Raw genomic sequence first — 25,683 nt, 5'->3', positions numbered from 1 at the left:
ACAGATTTAAGTACTTGATTTAAAAATAGCATATCAACATCATACACTCTTATTTTATGTCATATTTTGCTTGATTTTTCACTGTTATAATCACTTATTCATTTAAATAGAATGTTCATGGTTTGCAGATGGTGTGTTGTATACAGGTGTGAGCTTAAAGAGGGTCAGAGAGAGTATTGTCAATGTTTGTGGTTAAATCTCAATTGTTCCCCTTGCTTTTTCATTCTGCATACATTAGTGCCTCCCCTTGGTTCCCTTAATACGGCTAATTCCCGTTGGGAATATTTTGTGTCACTGCTTTGTGAAGTGAGGGATATTAATATCTATGGAGGGGTGTTAGCCCAGTTTTTCCTAAATTGGTCACAACAGAAACAAACACAGACAAAGAAAAATAAATAAATCAAACAAATACAACAGAAACAAATAGATACAAACAGTTACAGCAAAATCAAACAGTCCACACTTAAAGGAAAGGTGCTTCTGGAAACTGTGGTTTTTTAAGGCGTGTCATGATGCAGTGATGTCACATAGTTCCCCCATTAGACCTGCAGCTTAATTTTATCACAGACAATACACTGTCAATATCTGCCAAATTTGAACATCAATGATTCCCAGTTGTTTTGAGAGCATCCGCATCCGAATCAATCAGATGGTCATCAATCCAGGAAAGAACTTTCCAATTTGTTGTTGTTTGAACAAGAGATTTCACCTCCTGTTCACCAACATTTCGCAGCATAGTGAATACGTTGTGACTTTTTTTTAAGAAATCTTGGAATCCTGAAAGATCAGGGAAGAAAGGTGTGTCCGTGTGGAATTCCAAACTTTGCTGAAAAGTAGCACTGCCCATTTGAATAGGAAAGGATGATCAATCTTGGTTCCCAGCTGTTTAGTTCCATCAACACCTGAGATGGAAAACAATGCTCATTTTTTCTCAATTTTTCAGCAATGCCTTTCTCCTGGAGGAGCCAGAGGGACAAGTCCCACAGCAGCCCTGGGGGAATCAAGGCCACTCAGAGCCCCAGTGTGGGAGTCCAGGGCACCAGCTGATGATTGACCTGAACTGAACAAGCTGCTTAGCATGAGGTGGCATTCTCAGTAGCACAGACTTTCTCATTCCTGGTATCAGTTTCCATCTGGAGCGGAGTATTAAGATCGCACTAGAGACTACTCGGTCATAAAAAGAGGTGTATCACCAACATTTGATGGAAACAGCCAAAAGACAACATTTCAGATTTTTGAACTTTTATATAACTAGCAAACTGAAAGGGACATAGACTAAACATTACTTAACAGGCTACTGAAACCCCAAATTCAATGTCATTTTTAATTAATTAACAAACACAACCAAATATGCCTTACAAAATATTTTATTACACTCCATGCTTCTGGCAGGTGCATAACACTAAGGATGACATCCTGAGATCCCCTCAGTTTTCCAGCAGCCTCACATCTCCCTTTCCTGCCCAGTCCAAATTCACAAACTCTTTCACTAATCATGACAATGAGGGGATAGTGAAATCCATGTCTATTTTCAATAGTTTTATCAATATTATTCAATTGTAACCTTAATCTCTTCTTTTGCAATAAATACTTCTTTCTCTCTTTAGGATTCATACAAATGTATCGTCAACAATCTGCAGAACCACTAATAACAGATAAATGTGATCCCTCCACATCATTTGATGCTGCCATCAGTGCACACGGTGAAATATTGCTCTTCAAAAATAAGTAAAAGTTTATAATTTATATGCTCACCTTTGTATAATATGGATGTTGACATTGCTGCTTGATTTTTAAGCAGTTTGATGAATGGTGCATGTGGTTTGATGTGTTGGTTAGATACTTCTGGCGAATAGAACCAAAAGTAGCTGATGCCAAGTTCATCGCTATCCAAGATGTCTGGCATGGTCTCCCATCGAGCATCGACGCTGCTTGTGAAATTCCTGAGGACAATATTATTTATTTTTTCAAAGGTAACTCAATTTATTCTGCATTGCTTCCAAAGTAGAGATGAATTGAAACGATATGAATACAACTAACACAGAGCAACACTGGCACTAGATTGAGTAAGGGTTTGAAGGGCTTTTGACTGAAACGGCGATTTTCCTGCTCCTCGAATGCTGCCTGACCTGCTGTGCTTTTCCAGCACCACTCTAACCCTGACACTAGGTTGAAACTAGCAAGATTCAGATTAAATTAGTAGAATTTGTATTTAACTGCCGAATGTTTTAACTTTATACAGAAGGAGAGGCAAAGACCATCGTGGTTCATCCAATAAATTTCAAAATCCAAAATAAATACAATTAAGACAGCAACATAACTTCAGCATGGCTATCAAACTGATGTGAGCTGATTGCTGACCTGGGATACACTCCCGATTGTCCTTGAATGGGATTTATATGAAACACTTCTTTCATTTGCAGGATCAAAATTTTGGACTTACAGCCATTTTGGACGGAGCCAAAACTCCTCTCAATCCATCTCCCTGTTTGGATTTCCAACATATGTGAAGCAAATCGATGCAGTAGTATTTATTCAACAGACAAAAAAACTAATATTCTTTGTGGGGACGATGTACTGGAGGTAAGTATTGTTCGCTGTTATTGTTTTTGCTGTCCAGCCTTTAATCTCCCACTCACCAGGAATCGGTTGCAGCCATCAATGTCCTCAATCACCTTCTCTCCTTTTCGATGTAGTTTCAATTTTCTGAGGAAAGGATAACCATTTCTGCAGCATAGATTGTGGTAATGTGTGGAGACTCTGCAGAACCCTTAACACAGCAGACTCCAGACAACTGAAGGGAATTGAAAGCTCTGAAAGATTCCAGTTACTCCGGAGAAATCAGAGGGTTCTGCTGCATTTAGGTTAATAGCTACCCAGGAAAAGGTGGACGATTAAATTCAGGGTCTAACCACTAGGTAACTTATAAACTGGTACCTCTTCCACAACTTACCAACCTCACAACTATACCTTCCCCTGACCACGTAAACCTCCAGACTATGACCCAGAGACTGTCTACTGTCAGATCCAACACTCCCTCATTCCTCAAACCTGAAATCTAACATCAGTCCCGTTTACTCTGCGCTGTCAGATCAGTCCCCAATTACTCTGCACTGCCAGATCAGTCCCCAATTACTCTGCACTGCCAGATCAGTCCCCAATTACTCTGCACTGTCAGATCAGTCCCTGATTCCTCTGCACTGCTAGATCAGTCCCCAATTACTCTGCACTGTCACATCAGCTCCTGATTACTCTGCACTGTCACATCAGCCCCCGATTACTCTGCACTGTCAGATCAGCTCCTGATTACTCTGCACTGTCAGATCAGCTCCTGATTACTCTGCACTGCCAGATCAGTCCCTGATTACTCTGCACTGCCAGATCAGTCCCTGATTACTCTGCGCTGCCAGGTCAGCTCGTGATTACTCTGTGCTGCCTGATCAGTCCTAGATTACTCTGCACTGCCTTATCAGCCCCCGATTACTCTGCTCTGTCAGATCATTCCCTGATTACTGTCCATGGCCAGAACAGTCCCGGATTTACTCTACACTGCCAGATCAGTCCCCGATTACTCTCCACTGTGAGATCAGTCCCCGATTACTCTGCACTGCCCGGTCAGCCCATGATTACTCTGCTCTGCCAGATCAGTCCATGATTACTCTACACTGCCAGATCAGCCCCTGATTAATCTGCACTGTCAGATCAGCCCTTGATTACTCTACACTGCCAGATCATTCCCCAATTACTCTACACTGCCAGATCAGTCCCTGATTACTCTACACTGCCAGATCAATCCCTGATTACTCTGCACTGCCAGATCCGTCTCCAATGACTCTGCACTGTCAGATCAGTTCCTGATTACTCTACACTGCCAGATCAATCCCCGATTACTCTACACTGCCAGATCAATCCCCGATTACTCTGCACTGTCAGATCAGTCCCCGATTACTCTGCACTGCCAGATCATTCCTCAATTACTCTGCACTGCCAGATCAGCCCCTGATTACTCTACACTGCCAGATCAGTCCCTGATTACTCTACACTGCCAGATCAATTCCTGATTACTCTGCACTGCCAGATCAGTCCCTGATTACTCTACACTGCCAGATCAATCCCTGATTACTCTGCACTGCCAGATCAATCCCTGATTACTCTGCACTGCCAGATCAGCCCCTGATTACTCTACACTGCCAGATCAGTCCCTGATTACTCTGCACTGCCAGATCAATCCCAGATTGCTCTGCACTGTCAGATCAGTCCCTGATTACTCTGCACTGCCAGATCAGTCCCCGATTACTCTGCGCTGCCAGGTAAGCCCGTGATTACTCTGTGCTGCCTGATCAGTCCTAGATTACTCTGCACTGCCTTATCAGCCCCCGATTACTCTGCTCTGTCAGATCATTCCCTGATTACTCTCCATGGCCAGATCAGTCCCGGATTTACTCTACACTGTGAGATCAGTCCCCGATTACTCTGCACTGCCCGGTCAACCCATGATTACTCTGCTCTGCCAGATCAGGCCCCGATTACTCTGCACTGTCAGATCAATCCCCGATTACTCTCCACTGTGAGATAAGACCCCGATTACTCTGCACTGCCATATCAGTCCCTCATTTCTCTGCACTCCCAGAACAGACCCTGATTACTCTGCCCTGCCAGATTAGTCCACGATTATCTGCACTGTCAGGTCAGTCCCCGATTACTCTGCACTGCTAGAACTGTTCCTGATTACTCTGCACTGCTAGAACTGTTCCTGATTACTCTGCACTGTCACATCAGTCCCCGATTACTCTGCACTGTCAGGTCAGTCCCCGATTACTCAGCACTGCCAGATCAGTCCCTGATTACTCTGCACTGCCAGATCAGCCCCCGGTTACTCTGCACTGTCAGATCAGTCCCTGATTACTCTGCGCTGTCAGATCAGTCCCTGATTACCCTGCACTGCCAGGTCAGCCCATGACAACTCTGTACTGCCTGATCAGTCCTAGATTACTCTGCACTGCCTTATCAGCCCCTAATGACTCTGCACCGTCAGATCATTCCCTGATTACTCTCCATGGCCAGATCAGTCCCCGATTTACTCTACACTGCCAGATCAATCCCTAATTACTCTACACAGCCAGATCATTCCCCGATTACTCTCCACTGTGAGATCAGTCCCTCATTACTCTGCACTGCAAGATCAGCCCCCGATTACTCTGCACTGTCAGATCAGCCCCTGATTACTCTGCGCTGTCAGATCAGTCCCTGATTACTCTGCACTGCCAGATCAATCCCTGATTACTCTGCACTGTCAGATCAGCCCCTGATTACTCTGCACTGTCAGATCAGCCCCTCATTACTCTGCACTGCCAGATCAGCCCCCGATTACTCTGCACTGTCAGATCAGTCCCTCATTACTCTGCACTGTCAGATCAGCCCCTGATTACTCTGCACTGTCAGATCAGCCCCTCATTACTCTGCACTGCCAGATCAGCCCCCGATTACTCTGCACTGTCAGATCAGCCCCTGATTACTCTGCACTGTCAGATCAGTCCCTCATTACTCTGCGCTGCCAGGTCAGCCCATGACTACTCTGCACTGCCTTATCAGCCCCCGATTATTCTGCACCGTCAGATCATTCCCTGATTACTCTCCATGGCCAGATCAGTCCCCGATTTACTCTGCACTGCCAGATCAGCCCCCGATTACTCTCCACTGTGAGATCAGTCCCCGATTACTCTCCACTGTGAGATCAGTCCTAGATTACTCTGCACTGTCAGATCAGTCCCCGATTACTCTGCGCTGCCAGGTCAGCCCCTGATTATTCGGTACTGCCTTATCAGCCCCCGATTACTCTGCTCTGTCAGATCATTCCCTGATTACTTTCCATGACCAGATCAGTCCCCGATTACTCTGCACTGTCAGGTCAGTCCCCGATTACTCAGCACTGCCAGATCAGTCCCCGATTTACTCTACACTGTCAGGTCAGCCACCAATTACTCTACACTGCCAGATCAGTCCCTGATTACTCTGCACTGTCAGAACAGACCCTGATTACTCTGCACTGCCAGATCAGTCCCGATTACTCTGCACAGCCGGATGAGTCCCCAATTACTCTACACTGCCAGATCATTCCCTGATTACTCTGCACTGTCAGATCAGTCCCTCATTACTCTGCACTGCCCGGTAAGTCCCTGATTACTCTGCACTGCCAGATCAGTCCCGATTACTCTGCACAGCCAGATCAGTCCCGATTACTCTGCACTGTGAGGTCAGTCCCCGATTACTCTGCACTGTCAGATTAGTCCCCGATTACTCTGCACTGCCAGATCAGTCCCCGATTTACTCTGCACTGCTGGATGAGTCCCCAATTACTCTACACTGCCAGATCAGTCCCTGATTACTCTGCACTGTCAGGTTAGTCCCTGATTACTCTGCACTGCCAGATCAGTCCCAGATGTAGAGGGACCGTGACAATCTTCCCTTGAAACCCCAGCTCTTCCCAACACTTATCCTGGGATAGCCTTCCACTTGTTCCATCTGATACAAGCGTTACTGCTCTCAATATGTCTGGCTCATTGTTGACTCAGTTATCAACGCTCAGATCCTCCTGAGCTGCACATGGTGAGAACAAAAAGGAAATTTGATTTTTTGCTTTTGGAAACAAGTACAATTTTCTCTTGAGTTTTCAATAACAAGGTCAGTATCTCAGTAACAAATGGGAACTTTCCAAATATTTTCATTTCATTAATGTCCCAACGTGATTTACTGATGTGTCTTGCAATTCTCCCCCTCTCTCCCAAGTGCTGTATTGGTGATTTCAGAAGGTCATTGTGTACATGTTGTAGGAATGATCATCGGGGCTGTTAGAAAATCCTGGTCAAAGAAACAAAAGCTGTGCTGATGGTATCTGGCTGAAAGCAAACATCAGGGAGAAACCAAAATATAGAACAAAGAAGCTGAAATAATGGTAAATGATTATAGGTTGAAATTGCTGCATTCAATATTGGGGATTGACCAAATGTATTCTGCCATTATAAGCGAGTGGAATACCATTGTGAATCCATGTTTTGCAATTACATACACATGAGCAAAGTTGAACAAATAATATCGCAGGACAGTTCACTGAATACATACCCAGCCAACTTGCTGAAGACCAGGAATCCAAACGATACTTTCAGTCGTTAACCCGTCAACATCAGAGTCAGGGATACAGCCTTGTGAAGGCTGGAAATTTCACTCTGTTGAAGTTGAGGCAGGGAACATGAAACAGGGAAAAGCTCTAGCTGTCGTATTTGGCAGTTAATTAATATTATAAAAAAACCAAAGATAGGTTCAGTCACCTGAGTGGGAAGGCTGTGCTGAGACAGGAGGATTGTATACAGTACTGTCAAGCCAACTCACTGACCATAGTATTTCAACGATGTCTATCAGAAGGTGGTGTGAGGGAGATAAATCTGAGTCACACTGTTATAATAACTGAAATTTACATTTGAATGAGTGTGGTATTAAATTTAAGTTCCACGTTGTTTCAATAAAGTAGACAAAACAAATGAAATTCAACGCCAATAAAGACTGTTCGCAATTTAAATAGGCTTTAGTACTTGAACATACTGGAGCACAAGTTTCCACGTTATGGGTAATGTGTAAAATTGTTCACTTATTTAGTAATCTTACACATTATGATACAAGTTGTATTAACTAAAGTTGTTTTATTTTCGGCTGTTCAGTTATAATGATGAAACAAAGTCTATGGACGATGGCTATCCAAAACAGATAAATAGCAGCTGGCCAGGAATCGATGATAACATAGATGCTGCCTTACAAAATAATGGTAAGTGTATCATAGTGACAAAAGTTTCTTAAAACTTCAAATGGAGAAGATTTTTACTGTCATTGTCCATTTAAATTCTGCTGGATAACAAACTTCAGGAGAATTAGTACAATTGGAATGATCTCCTTTATAATTGCTGATGAAACACAAAGATTCCTGCAGATAACATTATTGGGCCAATTCTGTTTTTTAAGCAAATTGAATACAGTGATATTTTTCTGATTATTTTCCCTAGGATTGCTGTACTTCTTCAGTGGGTCACGCCTGTATGAATATGACAACTGGAGAAGGGAAATTGTTCGTACGTTAAATTCTAACAAATGGTTGGGATGCTGAGCCTCTGAATTCAGACTCACTATACAACGTATATTTTAGGCTAAAGGTCAAATCCAAATTGTCTCGAGGTTCTGTGGAAAGATGAGGAAGTTCATTTACAAAGAGAGATGGAAGAAGTGGGTCTTCTTCACCTTGGAGAGGAGATTTGAGCGAGATAAACAAAATCGAATATAAAACTGCAATAATTACTGTAATTAATCTGTATTTATACCGTAAGGTTAATGTGGTAAAATATTTCAAGCTCTATGAATTAACATGAGTATAATGTGGACACTGAGCTACATAAGACTTTTACATTTCGAATTAGATGTAGGTTTTATTGTCATGTGTTCTCAATACTGGGTACAGGATTACCGCACGCAGCACCAAAGTCTTAGTTACAGAAATAGAGAAATAAAGAAATAAATTAAAAAGTTCAGTATGACGGTGTTCTTAGCATAAAAAGTAGAAGAATAAAGAAATAGAGGTGAAAGTTAAAGATTACAGTCCTTTAAGCCATGGACCTGCAGGTGCTTTTCCCAGAAGAGCTTGCTCTCCCTGGTGCTGGGCTGAGACCTATCCCAGAATGCCAGGCTTTGTCCCCACCTCACAAAGTTTCAGCACTGACCACCACCTTGTTGCTGACCAGCACTGCTGCCAGCCACTGCCACGCCCCATCACTGCTGCTGACTCCAAATGGTCAGAAACATTAGAAACTAAAATGAAACTGAGAAAAGAAGGAAAAGGAGGTATTAGGCAAATGATCAAAAGCTTGGTCAAAGACTTGTGCTTTAAACAGCATCACAACAAAAGGAAAAGGGGCAGAGTCATCAAGAATAAGAAGGAGAATTAAAAAGCTCAAGTCATGGTATATGAGAGCACAGCAAATCACGATAGAATTACCAAAATCAAAGCTGTGAAGAGATCAGATTTGGTGGGGGCTGTTGTCTCAGAGGATTCTAGGCAGGTTAGAGAAATCACAGGAATCTGAAAGCTGATGAGCATATGTCAAATGATGCATTCAAAATGGGTGGTTAATTTGTCATCACCCAGTGAATAACATCTCTGACAGAATTTAGCAGGAAATTACAAATATTTTAAGTTTTTGTCCAATGCCTGGAGGAGTAGATTTTGGAGCCAAACGTTTATAACCCCAATTTGACAACGACATCGGGATCTGAAACCCTTGGTGAAATGCTGATTTATAAATCTGAATAAGCAATGCCAGATTACTTACCTTGGATGGATCACTTTGGAGATTCTTGTCATGTGTGCTTTGTGACTGTTGCTACCACACCAGTAGATGGTGATCTTTCTTCATCAATCCCATTCTGAAGGGAATATTGTTTTCCTTGTGTGGACAACTTTGGGAAGTCATAAACATCCCACCTCAAAAAAAATGAAAAGAAGTGCCCATGTCTGGGGGGTGGGGCACAGTTAATCTTTTTGATCTGTGACCCTTTATGTCTACAATCTTAATGAAAGGCCATCGATGTGAAATGTTCACTCCATTGATCCCTCCACCCTACACACAGAAGTGTTTTCAGAATTTTCTGTTGTAATTTCCGACTTACAGCAACCAACATAACATAAGAACGTAAATTATAGGGACAGGCATTGGTCACTTAGTTGCTCAACACTGCCCTGCCATTCTATAAAATTAGGGCTGATCTGAGGTTGACTTAACCCCACTTCCCCATCGGCTTTCCACAAACCTTCTCTCCCTATCAATCAAAACTCTTTCTCTCACAGACTTCTGTACATTCAATGATCTAGACCCCCCTCGCTCACCAGGGGAGGGGAGAGCGAGGAGAGAGAATTCCAAACACCACTGACAATCAGAGGGATGCTGCACAAAGTTAAAAATCACACCACACCAGGTTATAATCCAATAGGTTTATTTGGAAGCACTAGCTTTCGGAGCGCTGCCCCTTCATCATGTGGTTTAGGGAAACTGGGAGACCCCTGCTGGTGAGAACCATGCATTACATTTGTCTTCCTTCAGAAACTTACACTGGTTTGTAAAAGAGACACGAGGAGGCTAATTCGTAGAGTCATAGAGATGTACAGCACAGAAACAGACCCTTCGGTCCAACCCATCCATGCCGACCAGATATCCCAACCCAATCTAGTCCCACCTGCCAGCACCCGGCCCATATCTTCCTAAACCCTTTCTATTCATATACCCATCCAGGCGCCATATCAATGCTGTAATAGTACCAGGTGTGCTACAGCTAAAAAATGTGTTTGCTGGAAAAGCGCAGCAGGTCAGGCAGCATCCAAGGAGCAGGAGAATCAACATTTCGGGCATAAGCCCTTAATCAGAAAGAAGATTCCTGATGAAGGGCTTACACCCAAAACGTCAAATCTCCTGCTCCTTGGATGCTGCCTGACCTGCTGCGCTTTTCCAGCAACACATTTTCAGCTCTGATCTCCAGCATCTGCAGTCCTCACCTTCTCCCAGGTAGACTACAGTTGAATAAAGGCAACAATAGAGGCATGAGGGAGGAGCTGACTGGAATTGACTGGGAGAGAAGCCTAGCAGGAAAGACAGTGGAACATCAAAGGCAGGAGTTTCTGGGAGGAATTAGAGAGCCACAGAAACAATTCATCCCGAGGAAAAAGGAACATAGTAAAGGGAGGATGAGGCAACCATGGCTGACTACGGAAATCAGGGACAGTGTATCAACAAAAGAGAAAGTAGTGCAGTGTGGTGTGAAGCCGGGGGATTGGGACGTTCACAAAGACTGTGCACTTTGGTAGAAAGTAGTGCAGTGTAGTGTGAAGCCGGGGGATTGGGACGTTCACAAAGACCGTGCACTTTGGTAGAAAGAATAGAGAGAAAATTCAGAAATCGGAAGTGCAAAGGGACTTGGGATTTCTGGTCCAGGTTTCTATGAAGGTAAACTTTCAGGTTCAGCCAGGAGTTAGGAAAGCAAATATAATGATGGTATTTATTTGAGGGGACTGGAATATTAAAGCAGGAATGTACTTCTTAGGCTCTGTAAGGCTCTGGCCAGACCATATTAAGAGTATTGTGAGCAATTTTGGGCCCCATATCTCAGGAAGAATGTACAGGCCCTGGAGTGTGTCCAGAGGAGATTCATGAGAATGGTCCCAGGAATGAACAGCTGAACACATGAGGAACATTTGAGGACTCTGGGACTAGACTTGATGGAGTTTAGAAGGATGAAGGAGGAATCACATTGAAACTTACAGAATACTGAATGGCCTGGACAGAGTGGATGTTGGGACAATGTGTCCATTGGCAGGAGAGATGAGGACATGAAGGCACAGCCTTAGAGTAAAGTTCTTAATTGCCAAAGGGATCAAAGGTTAAAGGGAGAAAGCAGGAGAATTTGGTTGATGGAAGCCATGGTCAAATGGCAGAGCACACTCAATGGGCTGAATGGCCCAATTCCTGCTCCTATGTCTTATAGTCTTATGGTCTTTAGCACTTAATAGTAAGGCCCTGGGGCAGGCTACCTAACAAAAATACATGGGAGTTCAGGTTCCTAGTTCCTTGAAAGTGGAGTCCCAGGTAGACAGGATAGTGAAGAAGGTAAAAGAGAAAATGCTGGAAAATCTCAGCAGGTCTGGCTGTATCTGTAAGGAGAGAAAAGAGCTGACGTTTTGAGTCTAACTGACCCTTAGTGAAGAAGGTGTTCAATATCTTGCTTTTATTGGTCAGAGTATTGAGTAGAGGAGTTGGGAGGTATTGTTGCAGCTGTACAGGATATTGGTTAGGCCACTTTTGGAATATTGTATACAATTCTGGTCTTCCTGCTATTGGAAAGATGTTGTGAAACTTGAAAGGGTTCAGAAAAGATTTACAAGGATGTTGCCAGGGTTGGAGGATTTGAGCGATAGGGAGAGGTTGAACATGTTGGGGCTGTTTTCCCTGGAGCATCGGAGGCTGAGGGGTAACCTTATAGAGGTTTACAAAATTATGGGGGTGTGTGGATAGGGCAAATAGAAAAGGTTTTTTTTCCAGGGGTGGGTGAGTCCATAACTAGAGACATAGATTTAAGGTGAGAAGGTAAAGATTTAAAATGGACCTAAGGGGCAACTTTTTCACACAGAAGGTGGTACGTGTATGGAATGAGCTGCCAGAGGAAGTGGTGGAGGCTGGTACAATTGCAACATTTAAGAGGCATTTGGATAGGTATATGAATAGGAAGGGTTTGGAGGGAGATGGGCTGGGTGCTGGCAGGGGGAACTAAATTGGGTTGGGGTATCTGGTCGGCATGGACCGGTTGGACCGAAGGGTCTGTTTCCATGCTGTACATCTCTATGACTGTATGAATAAGCCTCCTCATGTCTCTTTCACAAACCAGTGTAAGTTTCTGAAGGAAGACAAGTGTAATGCATGGTTCTCACCAGCAGGGGTCTCCCAGCATGGTTCTCACCTGAGTAGGAATCATCAGGATATTCTTAGCAACCTCCAAATACTCTGCACTGCGCTGCCTGGCTCTGTGTGTGTGTGTGTGTGTGTGTGTGTGAAGTTTACAAGGGGGTTGGAGTTTCATTAATGGGGTTAGTTGCTGATAGTTTATAACTGTTTACATTCGGCTTGAGGCTAGTTACTTGTAAATGGTCAATGTTTGCTCTTAACCTGGGTGTGAAGATGAGGTAAATTGGGAAAAGTTGTGTACCTATTTTCAAATCTTTAACTTTTATGATGACTCCAACAATAATGGAGCTTGATTTCCAGTGAGATACTGCAGTGAGTTATGAGAAGAATTCAGGCTTTGCAATCAGCTTTCTTTATTGGATTAATTCGATATTTTCATGATCTTCACTGGATTTTAAGAATCCCACACTGAACTTCGTTTCTGTTCTCCTCAGCTCACTTCTATTTTGTGTTTGGTCTTAAAACATTATTATATTCTGTTCACGGCTCCAAAAGGACACTTCCCCTATATCCTGTTTAATTTGAATTGTGTTCCCTGTAAATGGATGAAGAATGACTTCAGCAGCACTGCTTGGGGGAGGTGTCCTTTAATTTGTCAATATATGTTATTCACATCCCTTCATTCACACTCACTCTGGAGCCCTGCAATTGTTTTCTATTCAGATAATTGATATAATGTTGAAAAGCACAGTTGTATTTAGTTCCTCCCAGAGGCGATTGACCCACGTGTGATGGAACAAAATTATTCCCCGTGGCACTTTTTGATCGAATGGCAATCAATCTAAGTTGGTGCCCTCTGACCTCAGCCAATCGGATCAGTTTCTCCTTTGCGATTTTATCAAGGGGACCCTTTTAATTTTGAAAGCTGCTAACAAATCTCCTCAATTCTCCCAGACAAAACTGACATGAAGACTGGTGGAGTAGCAGAAAGCATAAGGGACTGTCAGAGAATACAGGAGGATAGAGATAGGCTGGAGAGTTGGGCAGAAAAGTGGCAGATGGAGTTCAATCCAGACAAATGGGAGGTGATGCATTTAGGCAAGACTAATTCTAGAGCGAATTATACAATGAATGGAACAGCCTTGGGAAAAGTTGATGGGCAGAGAGATCTGGGAGTGCAGGTCCACTGCACCCTGAAGGTGGCTGCACAGGTGGATAGAGTGGTCAAGAAGGCATATGGTATACTTGATTTGGAGATGCTGGTGTTGGACTGGGGCTCGATTGTAACACAGAATTTATGATCAAGCCCTCCACTATCACCTGATGAAGGAGCATCGCTCCGAAAGCTAGTGTGCTTCCAATTAAACCTGTTGGACTGTAACCTGGTGTTGTGTGATTTTTAACTTTATAGTATGCTTGCCTTCATTGGACGGGGTATTGCGTATAAGAGCTGGCAAGTCATGTTAAAATTGTACAAGACATTGGTTCGGCTGCATTTAGAATACTGTGTACAGTTCTGGTCCCCACATTACCAAAAGGATGTGGTCACTCTGGAGAGGGTGCAGAGAAGGTTTACGAGGATGTTGCCTGGTATGGAAGGTGTTAGCTGGAAGAGAGCTTGAGTAGGTTAGGATTATTTTCATTTAAAAAATGGAGATTGTGGGGGGACCTGATTGAGGTTTACAAAATTATGAAAGGTATAGACAGGGTGGACAGGTGGGGAACAGAGGGATACAGACGCTTAGGAATCAGATGACAGGTTTAGGTAGAACATTTGGATCGGCTCAGGCTTGGAGGGCCGAAGAGCCTGTTCCTGGGCTGGAAATTTTCTTTGTTCTTTGTTCTTTGCTAACAAATCTCCACAATTCTCCCAGACAAAACTGCTAACAAATCTCAACTGCTAACAAATTGCCTCAATTCTCCAAGACAAAAAAAACTTTCATAAAAAACTGAGACAAGAGTAGGGCATTGTCCTTTCAAGCCTGCTCCACCATTCAATAAGATCTAACCTGGGTCTGACTTTAACCTCAGCTCTACATTCCTGCATTCCCTGAATAATCTTCAGCTTCCTGCTCACCAAAGATTTACAAACGTGTGAGAGAATCCAAACTCTGCATCTCTGTGTGATTCCCCGAATGGAGGGTGGAGCCTTGTCCCCAGGAATTCTTCCATTGGGCAATAGTCAAAAGACAGTGAGTCAACTCAGACTTTAATTAAACAAACCCTTCCTTATTTAACTCTTGAGGTACCAATACTCAATGTAAAACTGAAATTAATTGAATCATTTACTTCGAACTTCATCTAACTAAATTTCAACTTTAATTCACTTCATTGAACTTCACTTTAGTTAACTTTAATTTAATCTTCACTTAAAGCTAACTTTAACTCTAATAAGGGTTGGCTTGAAGTCAATACCACCTTGATTCGGGTGAAACGGCCAGTTATCGCTGTCAGTGTTGGCCTGGCTGGGTGGTTCTTTGTCCCTGAGAACGTAATGTCAAGGTGCGTACTTCTCAAATGTGGCTCTCAAGGGCTCACTCCTGCAAAATCATCTGTGCTGGTGACGTTTTCCCCAAGTGTGCTCATTTTCTGGAAACTTTTCTGGCAGTCAGCCAAGGAATTGACCAAACCTGATCCCAATGTTGGGTCCCAGCCAGTGGAGTTTACTGGTAAACAACTCTCAAATGTTGAAACCAAATCATAAACAGCCACATGCCCACCCTCTATGGAAGGTAACATGGTCGAGCAGACCAACGTACAACTTCCTTATTTGGTCAACACAGGAAACTACAGGTCGCAGTTTCAGGACAGATCACATTCTGTCCTAGGTGCAGATTGAACCAAAGTCAGAACTTAAACTCCTGAGCGGCTCAGTGGTGAAGGACACAGGTTCAATTCCACCTTTGAGCCCTTATCTGTGTGGGGTTAGTACGTTCTCTCCATTTCTACATGGGTTCCTACCCACATTCCAAAGAAGAGCAGGTTAGAGTGGATTGGCCATGCTAAATTGCCTTATAGTATCCAGGGATGTGCAGGCTGGGTGGGTTAGCCATGGGGATAGCAAGGTTATGCGGAGTGGCCTAAGTACCAGGCTCTTGGGAGAATCAGTGTGAATTCAATGGGCTGAATGGCCTCTTTCCATGCTATGCTATGATTCTAAACTAGCTTGACCAAATTTCCCAGCATGCTTGATTTTAGTTCTGAAACCGTCTTTCCCTTGCTGGCTACCTGACCACAGTATTAAATGGGTGCCTCCTTATTTTAAAATATGACCTCGAGTTTGAGATTTTCAAACAAGAGAAAACATCCTTTTAACATCCACCCAATCAGGTCCCTCAGGATTCAGACTCTGCTAAACTCCAGAGGATATAGGCTTGACCTGCCTGGCCTTTCCTCATACTTCAGGGATTAGTCCAGGAAACATTCTCTGAACACCTTCCAACACATTAACATCCTTCTGCAAGTACGGTGAGACCAGACATGATCTCACCAATGCCCTGCCAAACTGAAGCCTAACCTCTGTACTCTTGTATTCAATTCCCCTCAATCAAATAAGACATTCTCTGAGCTTTCCTGATCATTTTGTACCTGCATACTGACCTTCGCTGGTTCACACATGAGGAGACCCAGCTCCTTTGTTTCCCAGAGCTCTGCAACCTCTCACTGTTCAGATAATTTTTTTCGTCATTCTTTTAGACAGAATTTCACCGTTTCCATGTTATACTCCATTTACCAGGCCTTTGGCCATTACAGATCCTACCCCTGTCCTTTTGTAAGCTCCTTAATTCCTCTTCACAACCCATTTTATGACATTAGCAAATTTAACTGCCTCACCTTTGACACCTCCTCAAAATCATTAAATAAATTGGAATTGACCCAGCAGTGACTCCTGTGACACACCACGCATGACATTGTGTCAGCCTGAGTAAGACCCCTTCTTCCTACTCTCTGCTTCATGTTAACCATGTGGCCGCAGTGACAGAGTCTCAGGTGCCAGAGAGAAGAGTGTGGCCCTTAGCCTGGCCCAACAGAGAAGGTCATTGACCTTCTTTCAGCACTGCTGCAAATTCCCCCACACCGCTGGGATGGTACTGACTCCGATGGCAACCTCTGATTGGATGGCAGTCCTCCCAATCAAGGGGAGCCCTAATTTGCAGCTCCCCCTGGACCAGGACCTCAAAGCCCTTATCAGAGAATGGTGCTGCCATGTTTCCTTTCTCTGACATGTTCAGATTTGGGCCTTGGCTGAATCGAGCTGCCTTGGAAAGCCAATGGAGATGGTGTAGGTCCAAGCGATGCTGGTCTTGGCAGAAATCCAATGGGTGGAGGGTTGATCTGGCTGTGAGGGAATTTACCGAGGTAATGGGGCAAGTTTAATAAGGTACAATGAGAAATCTCACAAGACTTCACGATAAGAATCCCTCCATAAAGACGAACACAACTCACAGTTAGACGAAAAAAAGTGAGTTGCAGCACAACATTTCCCATCCGACCAGACTGTTCCTCAGAAGTGAGGAAGAATTGTTTTGTGGAAATGTCATATCGGACTCAAACGATAACTCTATTTCTCTCTCTCCAGCTGTCACTAGTCCTGCCCCAGAATTCCCAACATTTTCTGTTTCTGTGTCACCAGATGAGGTTTGTATCGAGGGGTTAAGGAAGAGAAGACAGGCATGTTTATACCATCTGGTGTCATCAAAGGTGATTGTGAGTTGCAGGGGAGTGGGGCTGTGAGGGAGTGACTCGGTATGAAGCACGTTGAGTGTTTCAGGTCCAGAGAGGTCTATGTTCTCAGTCACACACACGCAATGATGATGATCGCCTTCCCTGCCCCATGTTAGTAAAGACATTTATACGTGTCGTACCCCTCTGCTCACCACTGACCTCTCTGCCTGCCCCTATCCTGATCCCATCCCTTCATCGACCCTGCCCTGGCCTCTGTTCCCCTCCCCGGCTCCTCTCTTGCCCCTGCTCATGCCTCGTCCCTTACTTGCCCTTTTCCTGACCTCTCTCTCTGACCCCCTCTCTCTGACCCCCTTGTACAATCATACCTGGCTTAACCGATATCCTCACAGCACCTTATCTGTTTGTCTGTAACATCTACCATTATTTGCAGGCACGTTTCATTCTTGTATACACATTTTAGTACATTCTCCCTGTCCATCCGCCTTGTCCACTCTCCCTGTCCCCTGACCCTGCCCCCTCTCCCTGCCCCCTCTCCCTGTCCCCTCTCCCTGCCCCCTCTCCCTGTCCGCTCTCCCTGAAACCCCCCCCCGCCCTGACCTCACTCCCTGTCCCCTCTCCCTGACCCCTCTCCCTGTCACCACTCCCTGTCCCCTCTCCCTGCCCCCTCTCCCTGCCCCCTCCCCCTGTCCTCTCTCCCCGTCCCCTCACCTGGTCCCTCCTCCCAGTCCCCCCTCCCTGTCCCCTCTTCCTGTTTCCCCCGTCCCTGTACCCCCTCTCGGTCCCCCCTTACTGTCCCCTCTCCCTGACCCCTCACTTTGACCCCTCTCCCTGTCCACTCTCCCTGCCCCCTCTGCCTGTTTCACTCTCCCAGTCCCCTCTCCCTAAGCCCTCACCCTGCTCCCTCTCCCTGACCCCTCTCACTGTCCCCTCTCCCTGTCCCCTCACCCTGCTCCCTCTCCCTGTCTCCTCTCCCTATCCCCTCACCCTGCTCCCTCTCCCTGACCCCTCTCCCTGTCACCTCTCCCTGTCCCCACTCCATGTCCCCTCTCCCTGTCCCCACTCCCTGACCCCTCTCCCTGTCACCTCTCCCTGTCCCCACTCCATGTCCCCTCTCCCTGACCCCCTCCCTGACCCGTCTCCCTGACACTGCCCCCAGTTCAGGGTCTGTTGCCTTTGGCTGTCCAGCACCTGCTCTCTGCTAAATGAAAGGGTCATTGAGGGAGTGAGGGAGGGAGTGAGTGAGTGAGGGAGGGAGTGAGGGAGGGAGTGAGGGAGTGAGTGAGGGAGTGAGGGAGTGAGTGAGTGGTTCAATCTGTTTGGATGTTGTTATTCCTGTGGTTCAGAGCTGACGTTGAGTGGAATAAAGTCGTGATGGTTAGCTATGTACTATAATTGATTAAAACAATTCCTATGTCATTAATGGTTGTCTTGCATAATGTTGATTGGCTTTAATTGCGTCAGAATATTGTATTTGGAAAACGTATCCACAGAAACGGACGGCGGTTGGTGTGTGAGCTGACGAATTGTTTCTGTACACTGATGTCCTTGTGCTGGCATCGCTGCCATTGTCCAGGATAGAGAACAGTCCCACTGTCTTGTGGGAGCGACTGGAGCCTCTCTGGACCTCTCCTCCTCCACACCTCCCAATGCAACATTTCAGGATTTTGTACTTTGCACAGTCCCAGGCTCTGCCTTATTTCTGCTGCTCCACACTCTCTTCTGTCACCATTACCAGTCCCTGGGGCAGTCTAAACTCACTTCCTCTCTCAGAGGTACACTCTGGGGTTTAATTTTGATTGGTGCGAGCCTCTGCTGTCCTTTTGGACGTTATTTTCATTTGCAGCATTCTGGTTTTGTGAACCGTCCTGAGCTTTGTTCCTCCTGTGAGTTTGCAGCTGCAGTACATTGGAGGCTGAGATTGATCTTCAATTCTCATGCAGCACCAGGGGGTCACTGGTGTGGCCAACATTTGCTCTGGAATCGATCGTCTCTCTGGGGTCAGACACCTGGAGACATATGGAGGCCATGGGCTTTTATAACTGTGACAAGGTGTTGGAGAGATGGCTGAGGGACAGGATGTACATCTATTTGGAAAAGCAAGGACTGATTAGGGATAGTCAGCACAGCTTTGTGCGCGGGAAATCATGTCTCACAAACTTGATTGAGTTTTTTGAAGAAGTAATGAAGAGGATTGATGAGAGCAAAGCAATGGAGGATGTGACCTATATGGACTTCAGTAAGACATTTGACATGGTTCCTCGTGGGAGACTGGTTCGCAAGATTAGATCTCACAGAACAGGGAGAACTAACCACTTGGATACAGAACTGGCTCAAAGGTAGAAGACAGAGGGTGGTGGTGGTGGGTTGTTTTTCAGACTGGAGGCCTGTGACCAGTGGAGTGCCACAAGGATCGGTGCTGGGTCCACTACTTTTCATCATTAATATAAATTATTTGGACGTGAACATCGGAGATATTGTTGGTAAATTTGCAGATGGCACCAAAATTGGACTGCGAAGAAGGTTACCTCAGATTACAACGGGATCTTGACCAGATGGACCAATGGACCAAGGATTGGCAGATGGAGTTTAATTCAGATAAATGCGAGGTGCTGTATTTTGGGAAAGCAAATCTTAGCAGGACTTATACACTTAATGGTAAGGTCCTAGAGAGTGTTGCTGAGCAAAGAGACCTTGGAGTGCAGGTTCATAGCTCCTTGAATGTGGAGTCGCAGGTAGATGGGATAGTGAAGAAGGTGTGTGGTATGCTTTCCTTTATCAGTCAGAGTAGTGAGTGCAGGAGTTGGAGGTCATGTTGTGGCTGTACTGAACAAGTTAAACCATTTAGAATCATGGAGTCATAGAGATGTACAGCATGGAAACAGACCCTTCGGTCCAACCTGTCCATGCCGACCAGATATCCCAACCTCATATTGTCCCATTTGCCAGCAACCGGCCCGTATCCTTCAAACGCTTCCTTTTCATATACCCATCCAGGTGCCATTTAAATGCTGTAATTATACCAGTCTCAACCACTTCCTCTGGCAGTTCATTCCATACACATACCATCCTCTGCATTGTCCCTTAGGTCTCTTCTTTATCTTTCTCCTCTCACCCTAGACCTATGCCCTCTCGTTCTGGACCCCCTGACCCCAGGGAAAAGACATTGTCTCTTTCCTCTATCCATGCTGCTCATGATTTTATAAACCTCTATAATGGACCCCTCAGCCTCCGATGTTCCAGGGAAAGCATCCCCAGCCAGTTCAGCCTCTCCCTATAGGTCAAACCTTCCAACCCTGGCAACATCCTTGTAAATCTTTTCTGAACCCTTTCAGGTTTCACAACAGCTGAAAATGTGTTGCTGGTTAAAGCACAGCAGGTTAGGCAGCATCCTAGGAACAGGAAATTCGACGTTTCGGGCCAGAGCCCTTCATCAGGAATGAGGAGAGGGTGCCAGGCAGGCTAAGATAAAAGGTAAGGAGGAGGGACTTGGGGGAGGGGCGATGGAGATGTGATAGGTGGAAGGAGGTCAAGGTGAGGGTGATAGGCCGGAGTGGGGTGGGCGCGGAGAGGTCAGGAAGAAGATTGCAGGTTAGGAGGGCGGTGCTGAGTTGAGGGAACCGACTGAGACAAGGTGGGGGAAGGGGAAATGAGGAAACTGGAGAAATCTGAGTTCATTCCTTGTGGTTGGAGGGTTCCCAGGCGGAAGATGAGGCGATCTTCCTCCAACCGTCGTGTTGTTATGTTCTGGCGATGGAGGAGTCCAAGGACCTGCATGTCCTCGGTGGAGTGGGAGGGAGAGTTAAAGTGTTGAGCCACGGGGTGGTTGGGTTGGTTGGTCCGGGCGTCCCAGAGGTATTCCCTGAAGCATTCCGCAAGTAGGCGGCCCGTCTCCCCAATGTAGAAGAGGCCACATCGGGTGCAGCGGATGCAATAGATGATGTGTGTGGAGGTGCAGGTGAATTTGTGGCGGATATGGAAGGATCCCTTGGGGCCTTGGAGAGAAGTGAGGGAGGAGGTGTGGGCGCAAGTTTTGCATTTCCTGCGGTTGCAGGGGAAGGTGCCGGGAGTGGAGGTTGGGTTGGTGGGGGGTGTGGACCTGACGAGGGAGTCACAAAGGGAATGGTCTTTGCAGAACGCTGATGGGGAGGGGAGGGAAATATATCGCTGGTGGTGGGGTCCGTTTGGAGGTGGCGGAAATGACGGCGGATGATACGCTGTATGCGGAGGTTGGTGGGGTGGTAGGTGAGAACCAGTGGGGTTCTGTCTTGGTGGCGGTTGGAGGAGCGGGGCTCAAGGGCGGAGGAGCGGGAAGTGGAGGAGATGCGGTGGAGGGCATCGTCGATCACGTCTGGAGGGAATCTGCGGTCCTTGAAGAAGGAGGCCATCTGGGCTGTACGGTATTGGAACTGGTCCTCCTGGGAGCAGATGCGGCGGAGACGAAGGAATTGGGAATAAGGGATGGCGTTTTTACAGGGGGCAGGGTTGGTTTCACAACATCCTTCCAATAGGAAGGAGACCAGAATTGCACGCAGTATTCCAACAGTGGCCTAACCAAGGTGAGGTGGAAGGAATGACAGAAAGATGTTGGTCAGCTGACAGATGCATCCCCAATTCCCGTATCCTGACTAGTGACCAGAGCTCACTGATGTCCTTATACAAAGTGGGCAGCAGCCACTTCGCCATGCAGGTGCCGTTAGCCTCCTCCAGGTCTGTGCTAGTGCTTGGAATCGTCTCCCATGGTCTACTCTGTGAAGGAGCAGAGTGTGTAGTCAGTGTCTTGCGGTCTATCAGGATTGTTCCCCCTTGAATATCGAAGAGTTGTCAGCATGCAGGCCAGGGAGCGTGATGAGTCATGCTAAATGTATGGTTGTTAAGTTGAGTATTGATAAAATGATTTGGTAAGTGGATGTGGAGAATTGAGGGAGGTGTAAGGCAGGTGGTGCAGTTTAAAGATGATAACTCATGTGATTTCATCGTGATACTTCCTCCACTGCATTCACCTTCTTGACCTGTGGCACTTCTGTTTCAAGAGTCTCCTGAGCTGACCTTTCGGTTCTCACTGATCACTCCCCTCCTTTCCAGCTCTTCCGCTGAGACACCCACTGTATTGTGTGATAACCTGCATGCTGGCTCGATCAGATGGTCGTGCATTGTTCCAAGCATTAGCACCCAGCTTGTCTTCTGAAGCATCTGCCTCCAACTCTTGTGACTGCAATGTATTTAGAGGAGCAGGCTGACAACTCAGGAAGGCAGGCCCACTGTCAATGTGTACAGCCAATCCAATAGCATGGGTGAGCTAGCGACTTGCAACAAACATTTCAAAAAGGACATTGTTCCAATTCAGTATCTTACCTTCAATGTAGGATTAGAACTCATACATTATTCACCATTGAGTCATAGAGGTGTACAGCTCGGAAACAAACCCTTCGGTCCAACTCATCCATGCCAACCAGGTATCCTAATCTAATCTAGTCCCACCCGGCCCATATCCCTCCAAACCCTTCCTATTCATATACCCATCCAGATGCCTTTTAAATGTTGCAACTGTACCAGCCTCCACCACTTCCTCTATGTGAAACAGTTGTCCCTTAGGTCTCTTGTATCTTTCCCCCTTTTACCTTAAATCTATGTCCTCTAGTTCTGGACTCCCCAACCCCAAAGAAAAGACTTTGCCTATTTACCCTATCCATGCTCTCATGATTTTATACACCTCTCTATAAGGTCACCCCTCGGCCTCCGATGCTCCAGGGAAAACAGCCTCTCCCTATAAGCTCAAACCCTCCAACCCTGGCAATATAGTTGCAGGTATTGAGAAAGAGCAATAGAGAGTGAGAGGCTGATGCCTTTCAGTCACATGTCTTGAAAGATCTTGAAAGAAAATGAAGAGAAACAGGTTCCAAAGTTTAAGGTAATCGACAATAAACATAAGGTAAGTGATGATTTGGTATACATGGCTTGAAAGGGTGAAGTAGATTCAATAACCTGCCAAAAGTTACCCAGAATTGAATGTTATTATTCCAATCATCACTCTAACCTGGTTATAGATTTATGATAAAGTTGTGTTTTGGGCTACTTTAATTATCTATTGATCAGAATTAAGGGAAAATCAATCCAGAAAATTAATGTAGAAATCCTCTGTCAGAGTTACAGAGTGCCACTCAGAGTATTGTGTCTAATACTGGCTCCTTAAATGGGCAACATGATCTTCTTTATGACTCATGGAAAATACCAGCTAGGTGTGCCTGAACATCTCATGAGTACTGACCATAGTATGTACCATCCAATTAAAAAGTGATTAGAAAAGCAAGTCAGATTCAATCATTCTGTCTGATTGGGAGGGAATGACATGCTGGAGGAGGAAACTGCCACACAGTACAACCGTGGAATGGTTTTAGAGAGATTGCATGGACAGGTATTTATTAAGTACAATGAAGAATCTATTCCTGCTTTTAAGATACCATGGACAAACCAAAATGTTTTAAGGTGAAAATTAATTCAAAAACAAAAGAAAAATGTGAGAAAATAAGAAGGCAAAACTAAAAGAGTCCATGAGGAAAATCATTTTAAAAACATGAGATAGTGCAGGTATTTACTGAATATGGTAATTTATTTAGTAGGCAAATCTTTAAGAGCAATATGAGATTTTTAGACTGGAGAGTATTCTAAGTTTGCAGATAATCATAACGGGGAGAAGATGGCCGACTGGTATTATGGTTCGACTGTTAGTCCAGAGGCCCAGGTTTCTTTTTATTCATTCACAGGATGAGGGGGTCTTGGGGGGCCCAGCATGTGTTACCCATCCCAGAGGATAGCCAAGTGTCAATCACATTGCTATGGGTCTGGAGACCCAGGTAAGGATGGCACTTTCCTTCCCGAAAGGGCATTCGTGAATCAGATAGGTTTTTCCTACAATTGACAATGGATTCATGGTCATCACTAGACACTTAATTCCAATGTTTTAAAGCATAGAATTCAAATTCGAACCTAGACTCCTTGATGAGACACTGGCCTAGAGGTTTTTGTCACTAGATTATTAATCCAGAAACTCAACTCATATTTAGGGGACTTAAGTTCAAATTCTCCAGACAGTCAGAATAAGCAAAGAAAGTGAGCCACAGCACAGAAAGGGGCAACTCAGTCCATGTGCCTGCCAGGTCTTTAAGAAGCTATTAAATAGTTCAATTCCACTGCTCTTTCTCTTTTGCTATGAAAACCATCCTCCCTTTATCTAATGTATCAAATTTCCTTTGGAAGGTTATTAAATCTACTTCACCCACCCTTTCAAGCCATGTATACCAAATCATAACTTGTGTCAAAAAATGATTCATTCTTTCACGTTATGTTCTTTTGTCAATTATCTTAAACCTTCGGTGACTGGCCTATCCTCCTCTGGAACCTGCTTCTCTTTATTTTCTTTCAAAATATTTCAAGACATATTAATGGACGACATCTGCCTCTCACTCTCCATTGCTCTTTCTCTATACCTGTACATATTCAGAATAATCTTAGTCGAGATCATGATGGCCTTCATTGCTGAGAACAATAACTGTCAATGATGAGACAGATATTGTTTGGAGGAATTAGGCAATATTGAGTCTGTGTGCTGGCTATGCCTGGCAGAGACTGGCTGGGGTTGAAAGCAGGGCATTGCCTGTGGTCCTTGTTGTATATGTACTCTGTCAGCGAGGTAGTCCTACCACAGGCAGAAAAAGCTGTCACTTCAGTCCAACATCATCACTATCAGGGGTTACATTTTTTTGTATGTAATACTTCTTTTTCAAAGAACAAATTACCTCATCAGAGATCCTACATTTTCATCGAAAGCCAGGTAATAATCTGCAGGTATACCTATGCAATCCTCCTGAAGTTTCTGTATTGTCTGAGCTTTGAGTCTATCCTTGCATTGAGAATTGAATGACTGGAGAGTTTGGGATCTGAAGGTTCATTGAGGCTAGTTTGCTGTCAGGAGATGTGTAGCTGCACTGGATAAAGGGGATTGTTATGTGAGTTTCAAGGCAAAGCTGTTACTGCTCTGCTACTGGGGTCAAATTTGCTGAATGTAATAATCATTTGTTGATGCACCCAAATGGATTGTTAATTGGTAACAGTAGCTAGAGTGGTACAGTGGCTCAGTGGTTAGCACTCACAGCACCAGGGTCCTAGGTTCAATTCCATTCCTCGGGTGACTGTCTGTGTGGAGTTTGCACATTCTCCCCGTGTCTGCGTGGGTTTCCTCCAGGTGCTCCAGTTTCCTCCCACAGTCCAAAGATGTGCAGATCAGGTGAATTGGCCATGCTAAATTGTCCATAGGTGCATTAATCAGAGGGAAATGGGTCTGTGTGGGTTACTCTTCGGAGGGTCGGTGTGGACTGGTTGGGCCGAAGGGACTGTTCCACACTGTAGGGAATCTAATGTAGTAAGTTAGTTGCGATTATTTCACTTTTATAGATATCAGTCTCAAGCTCATTCTTGCAACATTTTACCAGGGTCCCGTCACCACAAAGTTGATGGA

General features: G+C 45.1%; 1 protein-coding gene across 1 annotated transcript in view; it reads left to right on the top strand.

Moving 5' to 3' along the window:
* Window positions 1-9,724, top strand: part of LOC132816609 (matrix metalloproteinase-20-like) — a 32,883-nt gene extending 23,159 nt beyond the window's left edge. The window contains exons 6-10 of the mRNA XM_060826424.1: window positions 1,840-1,973; window positions 2,424-2,583; window positions 7,713-7,816; window positions 8,052-8,117; window positions 9,708-9,724. Coding sequence (XP_060682407.1) covers window positions 1,840-1,973; window positions 2,424-2,583; window positions 7,713-7,816; window positions 8,052-8,117; window positions 9,708-9,724 — 481 coding nt within the window. The remainder of the gene's footprint in view (window positions 1-1,839; window positions 1,974-2,423; window positions 2,584-7,712; window positions 7,817-8,051; window positions 8,118-9,707) is intronic.
* The last annotated feature ends 15,959 nt before the right edge of the window (window positions 9,725-25,683 follow it).

The sequence above is a fragment of the Hemiscyllium ocellatum genome, chromosome 6, assembly GCF_020745735.1.
Source record: "Hemiscyllium ocellatum isolate sHemOce1 chromosome 6, sHemOce1.pat.X.cur, whole genome shotgun sequence".
NCBI lineage: Eukaryota > Metazoa > Chordata > Chondrichthyes > Orectolobiformes > Hemiscylliidae > Hemiscyllium > Hemiscyllium ocellatum.
Note: the sequence above shows the minus strand (reverse complement) of the source record. Positions and strands in the feature narration are given on the sequence as shown.